At 47.0% G+C, this 22,597-nt stretch overlaps 1 protein-coding gene across 1 annotated transcript in view; it reads left to right on the top strand.

Moving 5' to 3' along the window:
• Positions 1 to 15,728, top strand: part of TGS1 (trimethylguanosine synthase 1) — a 345,615-nt gene extending 329,887 nt beyond the window's left edge. The window contains exon 13 of the mRNA XM_078687296.1: positions 14,042 to 15,728. Coding sequence (XP_078543422.1) covers positions 14,042 to 14,152 — 111 coding nt within the window. The 3' untranslated portion in view covers positions 14,153 to 15,728. The remainder of the gene's footprint in view (positions 1 to 14,041) is intronic.
• Positions 15,729 to 22,597: the final 6,869 nt, after the last annotated feature.

Raw genomic sequence — 22,597 nt, 5'->3', positions numbered from 1 at the left:
ACGCAAATTTGCTGACTGCTTAAAGGCAAATCTTGGTTGGGGAATTTTCATGGTGGTGGTTGTGCTGAGCAAGTGCCAATGTCTCCTAATGATTTGTCTAACTTTGGTCGAAAGTGGTCCAAAAGTGGTGACCACTGGTATACAGTCCACACTGTGCTTCAGTGTCCTTTCAAGTAGCGCAGCTCGCTGGGTGTTTAATGCACTCTTTCTCGTTTGTTTGATTACCTTTTTAGGATATGCTCGATCCTCCGATTTTCTGGACAAATCCTCTGCTTATTCTGTATATGTTTGGGTGGAGGAACAGTTCCTGTGGTATTGCAGGAACTGCCCTACAGGTAAATTGTCCCGAAGGGCCCTTGTATGATAGGACCTATAGTGTAGTAATGAATTTTTGTCCATCGGTTTCTGATGTACATTAGTCACAAGTTTGTTATTTTCAGCCTGGATATCGAGGTCCAGGTAGGTCGCAGTTGACCTGTTGGCCGTCCATGTGAACTTTAAACACTCGTCAAGATTGTTGAGCCAATTGAGGAACCTGTGTAACTCTGTTTCTGTGCCAGACCATATACACAACACATCATCAACGTATCTCTTCCAGAGGACAATATTCCTCTGGAAGGGATTGGTGTCATGATTGATGTGGTAGGATTCAAACTCGCCTACATAGATGCAGGCAAGACTGGGAGCAAAAGTAGCCCCCATTGAAGTACCAGATACTTGGAGTTACATCTGGTCTTTGTACGCAAAAAAGTTCTGTGTAAGAGCAATTTCTATACACTGCAGTACGAATGTCTGTGGGATGTCATAAAACCACTCGCATGCCCCCAGGGCGCGTGCTGCTGCCATCAGTGTCGCTTCCATGGGGGTGCTGGTATACAGCGATTCGATGTCGATGGTGACTAAAAACTGGTGGTCCAGGTCATATTCAGCATTGTCCAGAATTCTCAGTACATCGGTGGTATCTTGTACGTAAGAGGGCTGCGTAATAACACATTCCCTCAGGAAAAAGAGAACTGCGAGAAGGGTTCCAACAGAGATTGGATGCCCGAAACTATCGGGCGCCCAGGCGGTGGTCGCTGGGCCTTGTGTATTTTCGTCTTGATATAGAATGCCAGGACCCTCGGTTTGTTATTAATCAGGAATTCTGCCTCTTTATGTGTAAGCCACTTCTTCTCCTTGGCCTCCGTGACCATTTTTATAATAGTTGTCTGAAGATCTTTAGTGGGATCCCTCATGAGCGGTCTATAATTCTGATGGACCCCCAGCAACCTAGCCACCTCGGCTTCATAGTCCTGAGTGTCCATCACCACCACCGCCCTGCCCTTATCGGCCGGTTTGATGGTGATGGCGGAGTTGTTTTGTATGGACTTCACGGCCTGCCAGTCTCGGCTGCTCATATTGCTAGGGACACTACCACTCTTATTTTGTTCCAAATTGGAAATATCTTGCAGAACTTTCTGCTCAAACACGTGGACCTCCGGACCTACTAGGTGATTGGGAGGACAGAATTGCGAAGTACGTCGCAGGTTGGTCGAAAATACAGAGGGGGGTGTCTTGTTCCTTGCCCTCATAGAACTTTTTAAGCTTTATCTTTCTCATGAGGCCATAAAATTCCCCTCGAAGTTTAAAAGTGTCAAGTTTTGGCGTGGGAACATAACCAAGGCCCTTGTTCAAGAGCCTAAGTTCATCCTCTGTCAGCTGACATTTTGATAGATTGACCACTATATTGCTATCACTCATAGCTACAGGGGTGTTCTGCCGCGGCTGCGTGTGATTCTGGGTAAGAACATCTGCCATGTTGAGTTCAAGTTCTGACGTGCCCATCCTCTACCCCTGCCTCTGTGGCTGGCCCCTCTCAGGTCTGTGGGATGTTGTCCTAAAAAAGCCCGGAACAACACTCCTAAATCTTCGTTTGCTCTTTCTTCGGGATTGACTCTAACCCGCGCCTGTGTTGCACCACGACACGCACCCTGCGCGTCCAAGTCTCACTTCACCTCCGATGCACACGCTGACCAGGCGCCCTTCACCAGCGCCTGTGGTGCACCACGACACGCACCCAGCACGTCCGAGTCTCACTTCTCCGTGTGTCCAAGATCACAGGGCACACCTTCCGAGGGTCTCAAGCTGCCACCACATGCGCCCACTGCGTCGCTTGGAACTTCTTCAGAAACTTTTATGTTCCTGTGTTTTCAAACAGGGAGCCAGCTCACCTCGGGCCCTTGGGGTAACAAGCCACAGCACAAAGCACAGTCTTCTTAAAGCAGGGGACCCAGCGCACGAGGGCTGCAGTGGGATCAGACTATCTTCAGACTCTGTAGCAGTTCAGAACACAGAGTAATGGCATCAACAGCAGGGCACTCAGTCGGAACTGCAGCAGGGCGTTGGCAGAGACTCATGCAGTAGGAGGTGGTTATCATGCCGCTCCACTCTCTGAAACCATAGTTCCAGAATAAGGGACCCAACAGGCACAATTTAAGGGGTCCTTATAAGTTAAGGGCCTCACAAATTTTGCCAAAGCAAAACATCTAGGAACAAAGGAAAAATAGCAGCGATTGCACAGTTGCTATGCTTTAACTAACTTTCATCCGTACAGAACCAGACATGTGCCTGCTCTTTACATCCCCAAAGGCGCTATAGTATTACAGAGCAGGCCGCAATGCTTGAGCTATTTGGTCTTCCATATGCACAGTTAATTGCACAGGCATGTCTTCTGTCATATATATGGATATATATAGGCGTGGCCTGCCAAGATGGCTGCCTTGATGCAACTTCTTTTTGTCCACCCTAAGCGTGGAAGGGTATACTCAGATGTGAGTCCCTTGCTCATTGCACCATCAGGATTCAAGCAAGCCGGGCCGAAGACGGCTGAAATGCCAGAAACCGGTCCCCGGAAGCTTGTTTCCTTCCCAGTGTAAGAATTGGCTTTTGTAGTCTGGTCTGCCCTGTTCCCATGATGCACTGGGCCAGGGACAGACTAATTTGCATACAGCCAGGTTCTGAAACTGGGATGGTGCAATGAGCTAAAAAACGGTGTTGGGTCTAGCCCTGATCTCTTGACTGGGTGAGAGTATTCTGCTTAATTCAGAGACTCTGTCCATCACCACCCCTTGTTGTAAATATTTTTGTCCACCCTAAGCGTGGAAGGGTATACTCAGATGTGAGTCCCTTGCTCATTGCACCATCAGGATTCAAGCAAGCCGGGCCGAAGACGGCTGAAATGCCAGAAACCGGTCCCCGGAAGCTTGTTTCCTTCCCAGTGTAAGAATTGGCTTTTGTAGTCTGGTCTGCCCTGTTCCCATGATGCACTGGGCCAGGGACAGACTAATTTGCATACAGCCAGGTTCTGAAACTGGGATGGTGCAATGAGCTAAAAAACGGTGTTGGATCTAGCCCTGATCTCTTGACTGGGTGAGAGTATTCTGCTTAATTCAGAGACTCTGTCCATCACCACCCCTTGTTGTAAATATTGATGCAACTTCTGGCAGCTCCCGCTGTGGACCTTGAAATCCTGCTTCATCCTACCTATTCTGTCTGGCATCGCTTGCCCAGTGGGCCGCCCAGAGTCAACTGGCAGCCTTTGGCTCCAAAAAATCGAGCCCTTCCTGGGTCTGCGGAAACTGCTGCATGGCAGCCGCGCTGCGGTGGAGAAACCGGGGGCCCAGGTGGTGAGCTGACCTCAGGGCAAAAATAGTCAGCAGGGTCCTGCAGCAAAATGTTGAGCGGAGCCCTACAGAGATACCGGCCTGGCAGCCATTAATATCTCCAAACACACTACTCTTGGTCATTTGATTAAAAACCTTCAACCCAGCAGGTCCCAAAGAGTTCAACAGTAATATCTTCTTCTGCGCTGTAACCATCTTGCCAGATTCATCCACCACCTCAAATATGTTTTCTTTTTTTTTCTTTCAGAGTTGTACATTTCTTTATTGGCATTTAAGTAACTTACATCCAGCAATATAGACACATCTGATATCTGTATACAATAATTACAATTTTCTCAAACAAATCGCAAGCACTTGTTACACAACAGTACAGCAGACATGTATCTGTTCCACTAAGTGACCTTGTATTTTTCAGCTAGGATAATCATATAGGAACCCAACTACCCAGAACCCCCCAACCTCAAGTTGTCAGCAAATTGTTTAGGTCTTCACACTCACTATATGGCTACCGCAGCGTCGAGTGAGGTATAATGCGTCAATGTCCATCATGTGGGGGATTGCGTATAGAGGATGCTAACGTCGGGGCTTGCAGGTCTTTTATATCCACCAGCATGGTCGTCCATGCCCGCAGATCATCCTCCAATTTCTCATCCAGTCGCAATATCTTCACTCTGACTGCTTCTGCCGCCGCCCACTCACCCAAATCTTTCAACCACAGTTCAATCTTTGGAGGAGCAGTGCCCATCCATGATATAGCGATCCGTCGTTTGGCCAATGCCAACCCAAGCATTACAAACCTCCTACTTAGTTTCTTTTGCTTCGGAGCAGGCAAAAGACCCAGCAGCACCTCCCGTATCCCTTTGGGCAAGGACCATCCCGTGGACTCCTTTATTTTGTCTAGAACCGAGGTCCAGTACTGAGACAGCATCTGGCATGTCCACACCATGTGACTAAAGTCCGAGGCAGCAACCCCGCATCTAGGGCAGCTATCAGGTCTGGTCAGGAAAATTCTAAGTGTTTTGGGGGTGAGGTATGTCTGGTGTACAAAGTTATATTGGACTAATTTAAACCTGACATTCGAGTTGACAGCTTTGACCCCTTCATGAATCCTAATCCAGTCTTTCTCTGACAAGGGCTCCCCCAGTATCTCCTCAAACCTACCCTGGACCGGTAGGAGTGCACTGGTCAAATCCTCCTGCAACGCTCTGTACAGGTGTGTAATAAAGTGCTTCCCCTGTGCCATATACAACATAACCTGCAAAACCCTGGTTACCTCAGGTTCATCAGGGGTGGAAGTCCATATTTCCCGTGCTACTTGGTTAATCTTCCCATATTGAAGAAATTGAACTGTCCCCAACTCGAAAAGTGATTCCGCTTCCTCCCTAGTAATACATTATTTGTTTTGGAACATATCCCCCATCATCAAACACCCGCTCTCCTTCCATCGTCGACCATCATGGAGGCCTCTTATTTTTGCAAATGGTTGTACCACCCAGAGAGGCATATCTGAGGCGTACGGAGCGTGTCCCACGCGGTCTCAGACCCGTGTCACATGCCGGGTTATGTATGGTACAGTCCCTGAGGTACTCGCCCCCATCATTAGTAATGCTGCCAGCGAGTGTCCCCCATAGGTGCCCTCTAAGTGTGGGACCTCCAGTCTGCCGCTCTGCCATGTTCTCTGCAGTGTCTTGAGACTTACTCTCTTTCTTTTGGACCCCCATAATAATTCTATCAACAATGTATTCAGTACTTAAAAAAATGGGCAGGCACCTCATAGAGAGAGTACTGTAAAGCATACAGGCATCGAGGGAGTATTATCATTTTAATAATTGCAGTTCTGCCCATAAGGGACACCGGTAACTGCTGCCAAAAACTAATTGTACTTTGATACCCTCGATCACCTGCCCTATATTGAGAGCCAGATACAGGGCGGGATCATTGGCCAGTGTGATCCCCAAATACTTTGATTCCGAAGTTACCCATGGAAGTCCCCCCTCCGGTATGTCCCCCCTCGCCCTCTTTGCCAGACGACCCACCGGCAACAACCTCGACCTATTAGGATTCGTCTTCAAACCAGACACCTCCCCAAAGTGAGACAGCACAGTCAACAGTGTCGGAATTGCCCGGGCTGGTTGCTGTAAATATACTAGAATATCGTCTTTGTACATAGACAACCTGTGGTTTGTGTCTCCCAATCGTATCCCCACCCCTCCAGTCGCCGCCATAGTCTCCGCCAGCGGCTCCATAGCAGCCGCAAACAATAAAGGTGACAAGGGGCACCCCTGTCTGGTACCCCGTCGTAGTTCAAACCCACGGGAGTTCAATCCCCCTGGCACACCCTAACTCGTGGGGCCGTATAGATTAGCTGGGGCCACCGGAGGAATCCCGGACCCATTCCCATTACTCTGTGTTTCCCAGATATACCCTCATTCCACCTAATCAAGCGCTTGTTCAATATCAATCAGTGCCACAGCACAGTCCTCCTGTTCAACTCTGGGGGAGTGCCACACCAAGGCCAATCTCCTGAGATTACTTTCAGTGCTTCGTTTGGGAATAAATCCTGTTTGTTTCAGATCTATATTAGGAAGCGAGATCAGTCTGTATGACTTCGCCACGTGGGGGTCCCGATCGGGCTTTGGTATCATAATGACCGCCTCTCTCATACTTTCTGGCAAAATCCGGTACTGCAGGGCTTAATTATAGACCTCCAACAGGTGGTCAACCAGAAGGGGAGCATAATCCACCACCTCAATATAATTTGTGAACTATGCCTTCCATTCCAACCATTTGATAGAAGGCTTCAATCCAGCAGCCCAAAATGCCAGAGGAGGACTAATATTATAATTTTGTGTGCTCCTGGAGAATGGACTTCTCCAGTGTCCAAACTTCACCAAAGGAATAGTTCACTGTTCTGCTCTTCACCCCCACTGGTGAGCACACACAAAGGCAACTGATAATTTGCCCTGTAGAAATCGAGTAAACTGCCTCTCCAACAGGTCAAAAAACAAAAATCAGTATATAGGGCTAATGACTCCTCTAAGATAAACAAAGAAATAAAACCAGTTCCTTTTTAAATTCTTATTTTTCACAAATTCCAACCATTCACATAGAAAAACTACTTGAATAAAATCCGAAGCTGTATTCCTTTCTGGAACTCCGGTAAAGAAATCCAAGATGTCCGCCGGGCGAGGTCATGCAGCATGACCCAGTGTGAAGACGTCACTTCCCATTCTTCTAATCCCTTCCACTGCGCAAGGATCAGTCAGGGGGCTAATAAATATGCCTCAGGAGAGATGACAGATAATCGTGTGGCTGCAATTAAATAATGCGGCCCACACTGGAGCGCTCGTAGACCGGTGTCGTCATGCCGCCCCAACTAAACAATACGTGCCAGGCTGGACATAACAAGTAATCTGACACAGACCTGAAATTCCGCACAAGCAGGTCAAGTAGAATGCATAACACTCCGTAGCAGATCAAGGAACAAAATTGTTCAAAGGCTAACGAAGCAAAAATTCATCAAAATGATCCTTCCTCCAAGTAACTCACAGCATGCATAGGTTCCTGCAAGTCCTCAGCGCTCATTGCCAGTGTTGAAAGGATGCACAGAATCCGTAAATAAAGTAATGGACTTATTAGCTGAAGAACATGGAAGGACACAACCTTCATCTACAGTGGCTTTCCTTCAACTGGCCCCAATACTGTTCTAAGTCGAACACAAACATTCCAGGATCACTTGCTAGTCAAGCATTCCTTGTAATCAAGCAACACAACACCTGACCGGGCAAATTGCTAAGCGGCAGCGCGACAGCCTGCACATGGCAACACAGCATTTAGTTAACTGACTTGTTTCTTGGGGCTAAGGCGGCGGCAGCGACAGGGACCTGGGAGGCGCAGGAGCAGGCGTCAGGGCTCTTGGGGCTGGCAGAGACACACTTCTACCTGGCAGGGGGGACAGCATCAGCCACAAAAAAAACGAAAAACAACTGATTGACTGCGGTTCCCCAGCAGCATCGGTCAGTGGTAGCAGGGGTCTGGCCGGAGCAAAAGAGTCGGCAGTGGCGGCCTGCTAAACCCTGTGGGGCGCTGTATGGCAGCAAGTCTCCACGGTAATAGAAGGTATGAATCCTAGACCCCTGGGGCCCTGGAAGTGAAATACCAGGGCAAGATAGAGCTAAGATTCACTAGGGCAAGGTCTGGGTTGGGCTGCTGGGACAGTGTGTGGTGGTCCTGATTTCCCTGGAGGTTACCCTGAGGGGCGGGGAACGTTTTTGAAGACAGTGTGGGTGCCTGGGCACTGCGGTGTGGGCTGTCCATCCTGTGCGCCTTGGAGGCGGACTGTCCTGTGGCCCCTGTGGCTGGTACTGGAACAATAGTAGGTGATACAGCAGCTACCCTTATTACAACAAGACTGTGCGCCTGCTGGTAACTGACGTTCCGCACTGCCACAGAACCGCCAGTATGCGTAAATAGAAGGGGACAAAACTGGTGCAAGCTAACAAAAAATATACCAGTAAAATGGTCTTGAGCGCCGAGGCACCAGTCCTGAAACGTAGTCAAGAGGCAAAAAGGTAGATAGGCAAAAAGACCCGGTATGGTGAGTAGGGTTATAATAGCCCACTTTTAAGACAAAACGTTGTAATGCTATATGCTTGTATTTTTGCCTAAAATGCTACCTCAATCAGGGAGTTTAAAGTGACCTACTCACCTGTGGGAGTCTCAAGGTGCTGGTGTGAAGGGCGGAGGGGTGCAGCTCCGGCCAGCCAGGTCTTCCTGAAGGTGTGCAGATTAGGGGAGTGTCTGATGTTGACTTGGAGCTTGTTCCAGTTTTTGGTTGCGATGTAGGAGAAGGCTCTTCCACCCATTCTGTTCTGCGGATGCGAGGGGTTTCTGACAGGGCGAGCTTGGCAGAGGTTCCTTTTGGGTGCCTTGAAGAAGACTATCGTTGAGGTATGTGAGTCCGGCGTTGTGGAGGGATTTGTAGCGGTGGGTGAGTAGTTTGAAGGCTACTCTCTTCTCGACAGGGATCCAGTTGAGGTCTCGCAGGTGTTGGGTGATTTGTGGGATACCGAGGACGAGTCTGGCCGCGGTGTTCTGGATAGTCTGGAGTTTGTGTAGCAGGGATTTTTTGATTCCAGCGTAGAGGACATTTCCGTATTCCAGTCTGCTTGTTATGAGATCCCTAGTATAGCCTAAGGGGCTCATGCTTGCCCAGTTGGCGAAATTAGTCTGTGAATGTGGGATGGGTAATACAGTGTTGCACTCCACAGCGGGAGATGACGGAGGGCCCATCCTTTTGTGGTCTGCTGAGTACCACTTTTGTTCCTTAAAGTTGCTTTAGTTGGGGGAGGGAGGGAGGGAGGGAGGGGTGTGGGGAAGTGACAGTACCCCTTTAGCCATAGGATGAGCCGGAAGGAGTACTTTATATTCTGCTTAAGGGTGGGGGTTTTGGAAGGGTTGTTTATGGGAATGTTGAATGCTGTTGATGTAGTTTGGGGGAGTGCTCCTCATATCAGATGGAACTTTGATATGCTGCTGTGGATAGTGAAGCCCAGTGGGAGGGCCATGTGGCCTACTTCCCCCTAGTCTTACAGGGTACAGGTAGTAAACATGCGTATCTCACTTACTTAAAACGCTATAATATTTTGATAGCGTTTCTCCAAGAAACACTTTTATTGGGGGACTGTATAGCCAGCCTTTCAGAAAAAATGGAGTCTTTAGGTATATGCCACCTCTTATTCTATATTTGCACGGGAAGCCCTTTTATAGGTAGAACCTGGAGTTCCATTTAGAACACTGCAAATGTGTGCTGACACGGAAGGGCGATAAGTCATCCTGTACGTGACACTGGACACTCCCGTTCTGTGCCTAGTGAATGTTTATGCACCCAGCATAGACTGCGCAGACTAATTTGGGAAGGACGACAGCAGCACAGGGGCACACGCCCGCAGAGATGATCATAGGTGGGGATTCCAAGTGCGCACTTGAAGGAGACATAGACAGATCTCCCCTACATCAGGGCTCAAAGCCCTGCATGACTTAAGCCCTCAAGCAGATAATGCTGGGATTGGTGGAAATTTGGTGCACCCATGAACACGGACATATTTCTGTACACACCGGCAACTGACATGTACAGTAGATTAGACTGTTTTTTAATACAGGCAGACGCAACACTGAGGATGACGAGCACAGCATATCTTGCCTGGTATCTGTCCGACCACTCGCCCTTGCTCTTGACCTGCTCCTTGGCCAGACACACATCCTTCGTGCCACTGTGTGAAAGCAGAGGCCCTCACTGACCCGGTATATAAGGTTATGATCGCGGACGCCATGACAGATTACTTTACACGTAACTGGGGGGAGTACTCGGAATAAGGCCACAGAATGCGATGCAATGAAAGTTGTGCTCAGAAGGGTGGGCATGGCAACCACTATAGGCCTCCGACAAACGTTGGAGAGAGACCTGACTACACAGGAAGAAAAACTTGCAGCCTTGTAAATAGCCCTCCCACATGACCATGAGGGACGCCTGGAGTGGGGCGCGGCAAAAAGGAAGTCTTACTCCTTATTGGATAGGCTAGAGAAGCATGTGAGGCTCTCATACTGGCGCTGTTTGCACATGGAGGGAGATAGAGCAGGGCACTTGTTGACCAGGATGATCAAGGATAAGAATTTTGCAGAACCCATACAGGCTATTTAAGTCCATTTTGGATGGGATGTACGAGCAACGGGCTATAAATGGGACATTGGCGGAGCGTCTTCAGAGGGTGCATACGTTGCCCTATGGTGCTCTAGGGCATCTGGTCATGGTCTACCTGGATGCACTCCAGTTGACGTGTCTTGAGGGTGAGGAACGATCAGAATAAGAGAGCCCCCTGACAAAGCAGGAGATACTGCTGGCCATAGACTCCCTCAAGACAGATAAGGCCCCGAGGGGAGACGGACTGCCTGCAGAGTTATATAGGATGTTGCCCAAGACTATGGCCAATAAACTGTTGCTGGTGTATCTTGAGGCTCTGGAGTGGGGGGAGCTCCCTGATTCCATGAGAATGGCTTTCATTGTGTTGGTACCCATTCCAGGGAAGGACCCTCTAGATGTGGCTTCCTATCACCCTTTATCCCTGTTAAATATAGACTAAAAATGTCTTGCACGTGTATTGGCAGCTGCCTGTTCCGCTACCTCCCAAACCTGGTCCAGCCGGACCAGTCAGGGTTCATCCTGCGCAGGAACACACTCATTAATCTGAGGCGGTTGGCACACGTTCTTCATGCTCCCTGCCTGGAACAGGACCGTTATGCTTTAGCCTCCCTAGATACAGAGCAGGAATTTAAATCCGGAGCACATACTTCGTAGCATCCTGCTCATCATATTTAATTTGGTCCAGAGACACCCTGAGGGCCTGGGGAATGACCAGCAACATCTCACGAGCCATTGCCCACAATGCATGGTTTAATCTTCCCAGGAGACAAACTGCATTTATGGATATGGGAGCTAAAGCAGCTTAAGAAAACATTCACTTTTGATTCTCTATCTGAGGGATTGGCTGGAACTTGTAGATGCCTGAGCCATCTGGCTTTTTGGTGAAGGAGAGAAACAGGCAAGAATCTCTCATTCCCTATTACACCATCATCGGATTTATGGTGTAGGAGAGAAACAGAGAAGAATCTCTCCCCTGTCCTATACTGCTCTTTCACTCCTAAACCGGAAAGCCTGATAGTTCAGACATCGATTCATACAAGGAGGAAAATATACCAAAGGTAACCTCCCTCGTAAACCTTTCTATCACTTTCTAAAGAAGAAACATAAGTACTTTCCGTAGGCCCTCAAGAGCAACAAATCTTGCCACAATGAAATTGGAGACACTCGTTTTTTGTTTTAAAAAACTATAACATACTTTTACAAAAAGACTACAATACACAAATGGGCGCCCCGGGATTACAAACCAGATCTACATCCTTAGGGTTCGCCCACTTGACACCATCGCAGATCGTCTCTTTTGAGAAAACTGTATCGTATGAAACCTAACACTAGAAACTAAGAAAATATTGCAAATCCAATGTGTCTGTATTTGAAAGACAAGTCTTACTCAACTACGGTAACACCAGTATAATTTTAGTTGCAGGAGGATAAACCGAGACATGCAAGGGCTGTGAATGAAAAGAATGTTAACTTTTATCCTGGGGGGGTTATCTAACAAACAATATGAGGGTCGAAACAAGGCCACTGATTCAAGCAGACATAGAAGTGTCTATACTTTAATCGTCTGGCCAGATTGTGTTATTTGGACTTGGCTACCTTCTATTTGTCACATGAAACCGTGTTCATGTCTCCTAGGATTGCTGCATAAATGCAAACATCCTTATATCACCTCACCTATATGTCAACGTTGAGCACTAAGTTCAAAAAGTCATGATTATCTTTATATGCAGGTTGCTATTAAAATAAAGAATGACATTACATGTCTGTATGTGTTTATTTCTCTAAGGTCTGTTTGCTTTAATAAAGGGAAATTATTTAACATAAGGACCGATCAATATAATTTTTTTTCTTTCCTGCTGACCAGTTTTGACTCTATTTCCATCCGTGACTGGATGAGCCATTGTATTTTAAACAAAATGTAGTAGCTCTGGTTCTTTGCTTGGGTCCTGATTTGCCCTTTTTTGTATCATAGTGTTCACTCAAGTGATCAGTACACTACTATAAATGTAGTCTAGTTTCTTACAGTGAAGTCTCCATCAAAAATTACTTTCTTCTCTTTTTCACCCGTATCGCCAAATGTTTGTAATTGTTGTCTCTTATGCTGGTCATCTGTACTTTGTCGCAGAGATATAAATGAGTTTCAGAGAACAACATGTAGTTCACACTGAGCCTCTAAAACGCTTGCATTTCTTAGTCTCACCTCAAACACTTTAATCTCAGTTTCACCCTTTATACTGTTTTACCACACTAGTTGCTTTTTCCTAGATTCTTTTCTGTTGTGAGACTGGACTGGAACAAGTCATGCACGTAGATATTCCAGAAGGCACAAAGACAATACACAACCTGTAGGTACTGCCTTCTGTAGAAGCACATGTATTAAGACACATTTACTGTTCAAGAAGGCAAGCTAGAAGATATTAATGAGACTGTCCATTCAGGTTTTGTACGGAGTATTCAGTTGGTTGCATGTATGAAATGCTTATTTTGCAGGTATTCAGTTAGTAAGTATTACAGATGAAATCACAAATATTTAGACTAAGGGCCAGATGTATGACCATTCCATTTTGCGAGTCGCAAATTGCAATTCTTTTTGCGATTCGCTATTTGTGACTCAAAATGGATTGTACAACTGTTTGTGATTCCCAAATGGGTTGCATGGGACCTCCCTCATTATTATTCATGAGGCAGGTCGCAATTTGCAACCCATTGGGAATGGCCGGCACTCACAGGAATGGTGACCTGGGGTCAGCAGACCACCATGTCTGTGACTGCTTTTTCAATAAAGTTGTATTTTTTTAAACGCAGCCCGTTTTCTTTAAAGCCAGTTTTCCGTAAAGGAAAACAGGATGCGTTTCAAAAATAAAAAGAAAACGTTTCAATTAAATTTTTTAAGAGCAGGCAATGGTCCATGGGACCACTGCTTGCTCTTATATATATTTGCTTTTATATATATTTGGTCCCACATTCGCAAAGGGAAAGGAGTCACTTGTGGACCCCCCCTTCCCATTAGCGACTGGTCTACCACCAACTTTCCATTAGTGGTAAAATGCTAAGGTTTTGCAACCGCATTTCGGCCACAAAACATTAATATATGGCACTGCGAGTCGCTATTAGTAAGGGACGCCCTTGGCATGCCCCTTCCTAATAGTGAGTCGCAAACCCTATTTTGCGAGTCGGTAATAGGTTACCTACTCGCAAAATTGGGTTTGTACATGCCCCATCTCTATTTAGCGGTCTCAAACGCCCTGAAATGGTCATACATCTGGCTTTCTATGAAATACATAGATCCCCTAACAAGCCATGGCTAGCGTTTACTTTAATATAACATATGTTATCTGTATAAATGGGTTATGAAACACTGGGCACCTAGACTGTCGAATAACACAGCCCATGTCCCAACCAGGAAAATCAGCTTATTAATCTCATCGGAGTTCCAACCACAAAGGTTGGATAAAGGGATGAAAGAGCCATCCATTTAAATCACGTCTAAGTGCTAACAATACCACACAATAATGGATGTTTGGTACTCTGACTTCTGGACGTGTCTTTGTTGTGGTTTCAAAACTACGCCTGTTTTTAGGGCTGTGCTGTTATCATTTGTATAAAACCATATGTTTGATGTATAAAAGGGATATATAAGGGATTGGGAATTGATTGCATTTATCTTCATATTTTACAGGTAGCTTCCTTAGCTGGTCCAGGTGGGCAAGTCGAAATCGAACAGAATTTCCTCAACAATGCCTTGAAGACAATCACAGCATACTTTGGCGACCTGATCCGGAGACCCTAGGAACCCTGGCTTTGTTTTAAATTCGACTTCACATAATCACATAACTCCCCAGCTTAACATAGGCAAACACGCTCAATATCAAATAGCATTCTGTATGCATCGTAACAATGTACTGAGTCGATGCATGTTCTCCCAATGTGTTCATTTGTGTGTATGTGTTTTGTATGTTTATATTCTTTGCCTATATACCTTGCAATCGCTGTTGTTGCTTTTTAAACCTTAAAAGACCCACACGGGCTTCTTTTCCTTTTTTTGCCCCAGTTGCGCACGCACTCGCGCGCACATGCCACTACCAATGCTAACCTAGTCCTGGTACCATGGCGCATGCGCGAATGGATAGCGCTCGCACACACCTCTACCACGCATGCGCTGGAAACCTCACATCGCGCATGCGCAACGCGCAGACCGCTAGCTCCCAGCGCCCGCGCTCTAAAAAGGAAACGCGACCGCGCCCTCTCCCCTCTCCAGGTGATAACAATCAAACCGGCTATTTAAGCCCATACCTGACTCTGGCAAAGCTCATTCGGGACACTGGAGCAGGACGATAGGTCGCAGGAACCGCTGATCGGAAATACCGTGAGTAAGCTTGATCTCTGCACAACGCTCTGGGTAAGCAACAATTTCTCTCCACAGGTACTATCCTAACTGTAATCCTCTACAAACATTTAGGATCTTCTTTCCCTCCCTGCCAAGTGACCCATGAGGCTTTAACAGCAAGTAGCAAGTGTGAGGAATTATGTACCATACTTACCTGTACCTCACGCTATGCCTGTTTCGCTGTGTAGCCCACCACTGCCACTGCGTTTAATATTTAACCGCCATAGTTCACCTTAGCCATGGCACACTCATGGCATTGTTACTTGCCGCTCTAGGTCGCTCACGCACACCAGAAGCCGGCTATTTGTTGTGTTTTGGTTAATACCATTCTCAATGACTCTTTTTGTATGTCTGTACTGTCTTTGTGTTTTATGTACAGTAAAGCAGAGGGAATCCCCCTCTTACACGTACGGCACCTTAGCGAGTGCAACACTTTTTTACCACACACTTTCACTTAATATAGTTTATTTTCACCCACACATACTCATTTGGTCCTGAGGAAAGCCAGTTTTAATCAAAAGGCCTGGCTGAAACATGTAGACCACAAGGACGTAGGAGCCCCTAATATACTCCACATCGTCCACAGCCTTTTTATCTTGCTAACAGGGGCCCAGGTATTAAATTTACCTCTTACCCTCGGGAACTGGGACCACCTGTATAGCTTTTAAAACCTTTCATCTTCATTCTCACCAACACTGCACACTCAGTAAGAATACCAGCTCCTCAGTAATCTGGAGTCGCAGCACACCCGGGACACATTCGGTGTCACTGTGGTGGGCCCGATGATGAAGCATGACACCAACTAGGTTGGTGTGTGAGGGCTTCATGACCAAACCTAAGGGTTTGCCTACAGATATACCTTCTGAGTTTCCTCTAACACAACATAGCTAGTCCTATATTGATATCTCTATATATTGTAAATTGAACAGCAGAATTGTGCATTTGTACTTTTTTCAATAAAATGTCTTTTTGAAGCATTTATTGTGCTCCGACTGTAGATTTTTCAATCCATATTTCCAGGTTAGACATTTTTAATGTACACAGCATTCTAGTATTGCAGACCTGGTGTGCTTTGGTGCTTTGTACTTGTTAATTTTCTAATTCTTTTTTACTACTTCACAGCAAGAGTATTTACATTTTGGCTTCTTTGCGGTGTGATATATGCCAGAGAGTAGTGAATTTGTGGAGTGCTTTTTTGGCTGTGCCGTTAATCACCTTAATCCCTAGAAATCTGTTGGTCTGTTTGGTCACGCTCGTCTATTTTTTAGTCAGCTCGGTTTGACGTGTAGCTAAATTGAAGAAGATGCAAGTGATTGCCCACTGGTATATTGCACTTGCAAGGCCTTCAGTGCGCACAGCACTTAGGCTCACTGTTGAAATCAGGAGGTCAAGGGAGGGTAGATAACACCACTTTTGGGGATGGAGGATAGTTATGCTTAGACAGTCGCACACAGATAGAGGCATTCCAAATCTTACACATAATAAAATAAATATGACCAATCATGTTTGCCATGTTCCACAATTTTTTTTATATATATATATATATAGCGCCTGAATCGATTTTCAAGGGGGTATCTCTGCGCTTCGTACAGGCTGCAAAAAATAAAACTAATGAACGGGATCAGAGTCAGAAACAGAATAGGATGGTATTAAGTTGCTTTCTAACATTTAGGGGAAATGGTTTTACGTCACACCCTAAACATATATACATTTTTTAAAGAATAAAGAATTTTTTTGGTTGCACTCTAAAATTGATGAAAACCAAATCAGGTAAAATTGTGATTGGAGCACCATGGTCATCCATCATGTTTAAGGTAACATCACCCCCCACCATCTCATAGAACATGTCTTTCACTTTGCCATCTGGATTAGGATCTGTCTCAATGGTGAGAAGAAATTCAGATAAGTCACTCGTACACTCATCCATATCAATATCCACACTGTTCAATATAGCAAGCATTTTACTCCTTTACAATCACTTTGGAATTTGCCAGATTTTATGTACTTATTACAACACTTACCAAACGCAGGACAATATACATGATTGCCCAAGAGGGGTCTGGACCCACCCACACCTGTTATGTTCAATTTGCCCTTTCTTTGGTACATTTCTACTGAATTTATCCTTTTACAGTAATTGCAATCGCAGGCTCTCCTTCAGAAAATGGATTCACACCGCGTCAAGATTAATCGAATGTTCCAAGTCATAAGTTTGCTGGAAATGAATCAACGTTTGATGCTTTTGGCAGTGTTAATTACTTCAGATAAGGTAGGGTCACTGCGAGCTGTTCCTTGATTGTTTTTAGAGTAAAAACTGTTTACAAGTTGGTTTTTAATATAAATCCAAGCGAATTACAGGTAGATGCCAAAAACCTTTGGCGTGAGACAATTTGCTTCAACACTTTCATCTAGAGACTGTTTCTCCTGAAAAGTTGAACCTTTCCAACAAGACGTTTGGTTATTCTGCAAATGTATCCTTGAGTGTTGTTTCTGCCTCCATGTACTCATCCCAACAATGACATTCACAAGTGGGAACTTCCAGCTCAGATAAATTATCAGAAATCTGTTGCCCTTCTTGATCTAAGTGACCGAAAATTAAGGCTGTTTTTCTCACTGGTTCAGACTTGGTGGCATCAATGGCCACTGAGTAATTTTCAAAGACTAGTGACAATTTTTCCATTGCACAGGAAGTTTTCCCAGCTTTTGTAGAAATTTTGGAATTTGAACTAATTTGTGATTAGAAGCTGTGTATGAAAATGCAACGCCAGAAACCTATTAAAAAGAGAAAAGTAAATAAACATTTTAAAATGTATAGAAACACTTTAGACAAAAGTTACATCCTGCCTTACAGTGCCATTAAAATGCCATGAAGAGGAGTTGGTCACGAGGCGAAATTGGTCAGTTTAAAAGAAGAGAAAGGATTGATTGCTAAAGAATTCAAATGAAAGTAGATCAAATTGCTTGAAAAGAATTTAATTGCTCAAAAGTAGTGTAACTCTCGATGAGTTGGCCACATCCAAGACAGCTGCCAGATTGTGATGTCACGTGTGTGATGTCCTTGTATTCAAATTGATGTCTTCCATATGGCTGGAACACTGAGCAAGCTATGTGAAGGAAAGGAATTGGTGTGTTCTGGTTGCCTACGAGTACCTTCACCCGGCCGCACTCAAACAATGCAGCGCTAAAACTAAGGAAGTTAGAAACCCTAGCGAAAAAGTGGAAGAAGGATGAGAAGCAAACAGGGTTTCACAGCATCAGAGAAGATGTGCACAGGATGAGGCTGCAGCAAAGGCAAAGAAATTCTTGAATCCAATGTGTGAACTTCCACCTAAGACACGGAGCTCGTCACCAAATGTGGTTATGAAGAACCCATGCAACCATGGAGAAGCAAGAACTTTATCCTACGAAAGTGGGAGCTCATGTCCTGTGCTAATCTATCGAGTGGAAGTCCCCAACCAACTGTCCCATAGGCACAGTTTGAAAAGAACATCACAAAGCTGCCAAGAGCAGGATGTGGAATAAAGACCAGAATAAGCAAGGTAAGTAGAACTCGTGGAATCACTAAAATTCTAACTCTGGTAAAGACATCTAGCTGCAGATTCCTTACCTTTGAATTTCCTACTTGTCAAACTCGATCCGGAAGACTTTTTCTCGAGCAACACCTTTGTGCGCCGATAGGTGGCGTTGGACGGCTCTGCTTGACTACGGCAGTGTCCGCGCTGGAAGTGACCTCTGCGTCGCCTATATAGCCACCACCTCGGCACCCTGATGTCAGTTCTTTCCTTTCTGCACCATTTAGTGATGATCCGTGAAGAGAGCTACCCTTTTAGCAGGCTTTTTTAGACGATTTTTGGTATTTAGGTTTTCCAACATGTCAAATTAGACTTCTGGATTCAAACCGTGCGGCCATCGCACCATGTCGGTGACGGATCAGCACTTGATTTGTCTCTGGTGCCTGGAGCATGGCCACGACTTGAAGCTTCTCTCCAAAAATGTTGAGGGAACGGTCCCTAAAGCTGCTTGTGGCCTGGCGCCCAGCACCGCAGGTCTCATTCTCGATCAAGAGGAAGGACCGGGCACCGCTCCGGAAGTCCTAGGTCCTTGTCCTCTCACTCAAAGTCATCGGGTCAGTCAGGTAACTGGCATTCGAAACACAAGAAGCCTAAGCATACTTCAACTTCTCCCTGTCTGTTGGCCAATGTGACTGAGGAGTCTCCACGCTCTAGGCCTCATTCTGCAGAACCTGCGCATGGGTCAGATCTACGCTTCCCTGCCTTTCCAGGAGCCAGAGCGACATCTGCCCAGCTTAAAGAAATTTATGACACCATGTGCCTCATTTAGGCGACCTGACCCTCCCGGCATGCCTTCGGGCCACATAGACTCAGAGGGGGCTCCATTGAATTCCGTGGCGGCAACTCTGACCCTGGCACCAACACCCCTAATTTATCCAGTGGTGGATCCGGACCAGCGCCGGTCATGCCACTGTGACCTTCTCTGTCCCCCGTGCCGAGACTCCTGACACCGCTGGCACCAACCCCATTCTTATTCCTGACGACCCAGAGATGGATCGGCACTTACTGAAACTGATTCTGCCACTGACAGCAAGCACCCCTGGGTCCTAGGTTGGTTCCTCAGCCTTATTTTGAAGGACTAGGAATGGAGAAAAATTGGGACGGGTCGCTGGACCCTTTACAAGACCAGCCTGAGCATGAAATGGACTAATATGAGGAAATGGGTGAGGCCAGTGGACTGGCTAACTCTCCAAATATTCTGGTGTACTTTTTAAATTTTTATTTTGAAGCCGAGGTTTGTCAAACATAGACATTTACATAAAGCAGCATTGTATCATAGTAAAAAGCCGAACAACAAAACACAATTGTGTCATACATTTCATCAGGAAGCATTGATCGGGTATAAGAGTGCAAAGATCCCATAGAAAAAAGCCCCCTGTAAACATTCACACAATAAATAGACAAATGAACAATTGACGAGGTCTAAAATCTCATTCCCGCCCTCCACCAAACAGACTGGACACTGCATCCTCTCCCTCTGTTTTAATCAAATTTCGAACCCCATGTTTTTATTTTTTTTTTTTTTTTTTTTTTTTTTTTTTTAGTTCAACTGCTTTTATTGATGTTGACTTCAATACACTGTTTCGCACGCCTACAACCCGGAGGCCGGCGGCTACCCTGCAATCTGCAGTGAGTACGCAATTATTCAGACACAGCCTTAAACCGGCATCCCTGAGGCCCGGTGGCGATAGGACGGAGGTGTGAGAGGAGCAAGTATCAACCTGTGCCATCGAATAAGTAGCGCATTGAAGGATGTCGTGCAGTGGAACAAAGTGTGCATCGTAACAAACCCAACTTCTAAACCTTCCCCCCCCCCCCCACCCACTCTTACCCTAGAAACAGGAAAAAACTTGGTCAGTGAGTTAGATCTCCTTCAGCACAGTGTCAGCGCCACGAGCGCAGTGTCAATAACACAGCTATCTGATCTTCCCATTCGTTAGGGATCTTAGTCTATGTCTTCCCGTCCAGCCTGTGTGGCCAGGGGGGGTTCACAGATATTACCTCTAAATTCATTCCAGCAGGACCATATATCGTTCCATTTGCGGGGGCAACCTCTTGTCTCATAGACTGTCTTTTCTTGCAGCATGCACCAGTCCATGTCGCTCTGCCACTCTCTCAGTGTCGGGGAATGAGGGGCTCCCCAGAGTCTCGCTATGTTTCTCTTTGCCACCATCTGTCCAAGTGTTACCCAGACCCTCCCCTTGGATGACAGGTCCGTGGGTTCCCATATATTTAGGAGGCATCGCTTGGCCTCAGGGCGAAGGTCTACCTCCATAACCTCCTGCATACAGTGGATCACTCTCCTCCAGTATCGGTGCACCTTTGGACACTCCCATAGTATGTGGAAAAAGGTGCCTTTCCCTCCACAACCCCTTCTACAGAGACCTTCTCCACCCTTCCCCATCGCCACCAGCCTAGTGCAGGAAATGTAGACTCTATGGAGGATTTTTAGTTGGACTAGCCTTAGTCGGGCCGAAATCGCTACTTCTCTAGGTGAGGCTAGTGCGTGAGACCACTCCTCCTCATCTATCTCCAGCCCATCAGTGATCCATTTGTCTCTAAGAGGAAGTAAGGTGTCAGGGGGGTTGTTAATTAGTTTACGATATGTGAGGGAGATGGCGTGTTCTGGAAGGTGCCCGTCAAGTAGTCTATCCTCCAGTGGAGAGGCCAGGGGCAAGGTGGTGTCTGGCGGGATATTCGCTTGCAGTGAATGCCGGACCTGTATGTATCGGAAGTACTCAGTGCGCGCCATGTCGTATGTGTCTCGTAGATGTGCAAACGTATGGACACCCTTCGGTCCCCATAGGTCACCAATGTGCGAAATCCCTATCAGGTCCCAGCTGCGGAACCCTTTGGTGCGTCCCAGTGTACCCAGCCTTTCAGAAGCCCACAGAGGCGTGGACATGGTGAGGACATTGGACCATCCCAGCTTTTTGTGAGCAGTGTGCCAAATCTGAACTGAGTGCTGGGTCGGTCCAGTAAGTCGGTACCTCCCCGGCCTTGAGTAGAGCGCGGCCTCGTAGTTCCCTCCAGGGAGCTGCCACCTGTCCATCCCGTACCCGGGGTCATCCCCACTACTATATGTCCCTTGGTTAATGGCGGCGAGGTGTGCTTCCCAGTAGTATTTTCGGATGTCGGGGAGGGCGATCCCACCATCGTACCACCCTAGTGTGAGTTTGTGCAATCCGATCCTGGGCGCACCCGCCCACAGGAGTTCACGTTGCGCCCCCTCCACCGCCACAAAGTACGCATTGGGCACTCTGTCCGGGTAGTTCTGTAGCGCGTAGAGGAACCTAGGCAACGCCACCATTTTAAATAGGGCCGCCCGGCCCAACAATGACAGTGGAAGATTTTGCCAGGATTTCGCCTCCCGCTGAAGCCGTCTGAGGGGAGGGAGTAGATTGCGCTCATATAGCAAGGTCTTGTCAGTGGAGACAAAGACTCCTAGGTATGTGAAGCCGTCCGTTGCCACTTGTAAAGGGCAGGTGGCCGGCAGTTTTGGGGGGTCCCCGCGTAGCACGTATAGGTGCGACTTAGTCCAATTAATTCTAAACCCTGAGTTGCGGCCGAAACTGGTGAGGATGTCAAGCACCGCCAGGATGGACCTACGCGGTCTGGACAGGTACAGGAGGATGTCGTCGGCGTACAGGGAAATCTTGTCTTCCCATTCCTCCGTCCAGGCTATACCTCTGAGGTATACGTCCTGCCTTATCCAGGCCGCGAGAGGCTCGAGTGAGAGCGCGAACAGGAGAGGAGAGAGAGGGCATCCCTGTCGGGTCCCTCTCTCGAGGGTGAAGACTGCCGACGCCTTGCCATTCACGACCACCTGGGCCAGAGGTTCGGTGTAGAGGAGGCGCACCCACGATATAAAGTTTGGTCCGAATCCCAGTTTGCGCAGCACTGCGATCATGTACGGCCATTCAAGGGTGTCGAATGCCATGGTGGCGTCGAGGGAGACCACCACCGCGTCCTCTTGCAGTTTATGTCTCTGACCGAGCACCCCGTGCAGGCGGCGGATGTTGAGCGCCGTATTACGGCGGGGCATGAACCCTGACTGGTCCGGATGGACCAGAGTAGCCAGGACCGGCTGGAGTCTATTCGCGAGCGCTTTGGCAAGGATCTTCGGCTCTGCGTTGATCAACGAGATCGGCCGGTAGGAGGCACACTGGTCCCTAGGTTTTCCTTCCTTGGGGATCGCCACAATAGTGGCCAGCCGCTGTTCTTTGGGCAGGATGCCATACTCCCGACTTTCTTCAAACATGGGCTTAAGGCGCCT

The sequence above is a fragment of the Lissotriton helveticus genome, chromosome 4_1 (assembly GCF_964261635.1).
Source record: "Lissotriton helveticus chromosome 4_1, aLisHel1.1, whole genome shotgun sequence".
Classification (NCBI taxonomy): Eukaryota; Metazoa; Chordata; class Amphibia; order Caudata; family Salamandridae; genus Lissotriton; species Lissotriton helveticus.
This window is presented reverse-complemented; position numbering and strand designations above follow the sequence as displayed.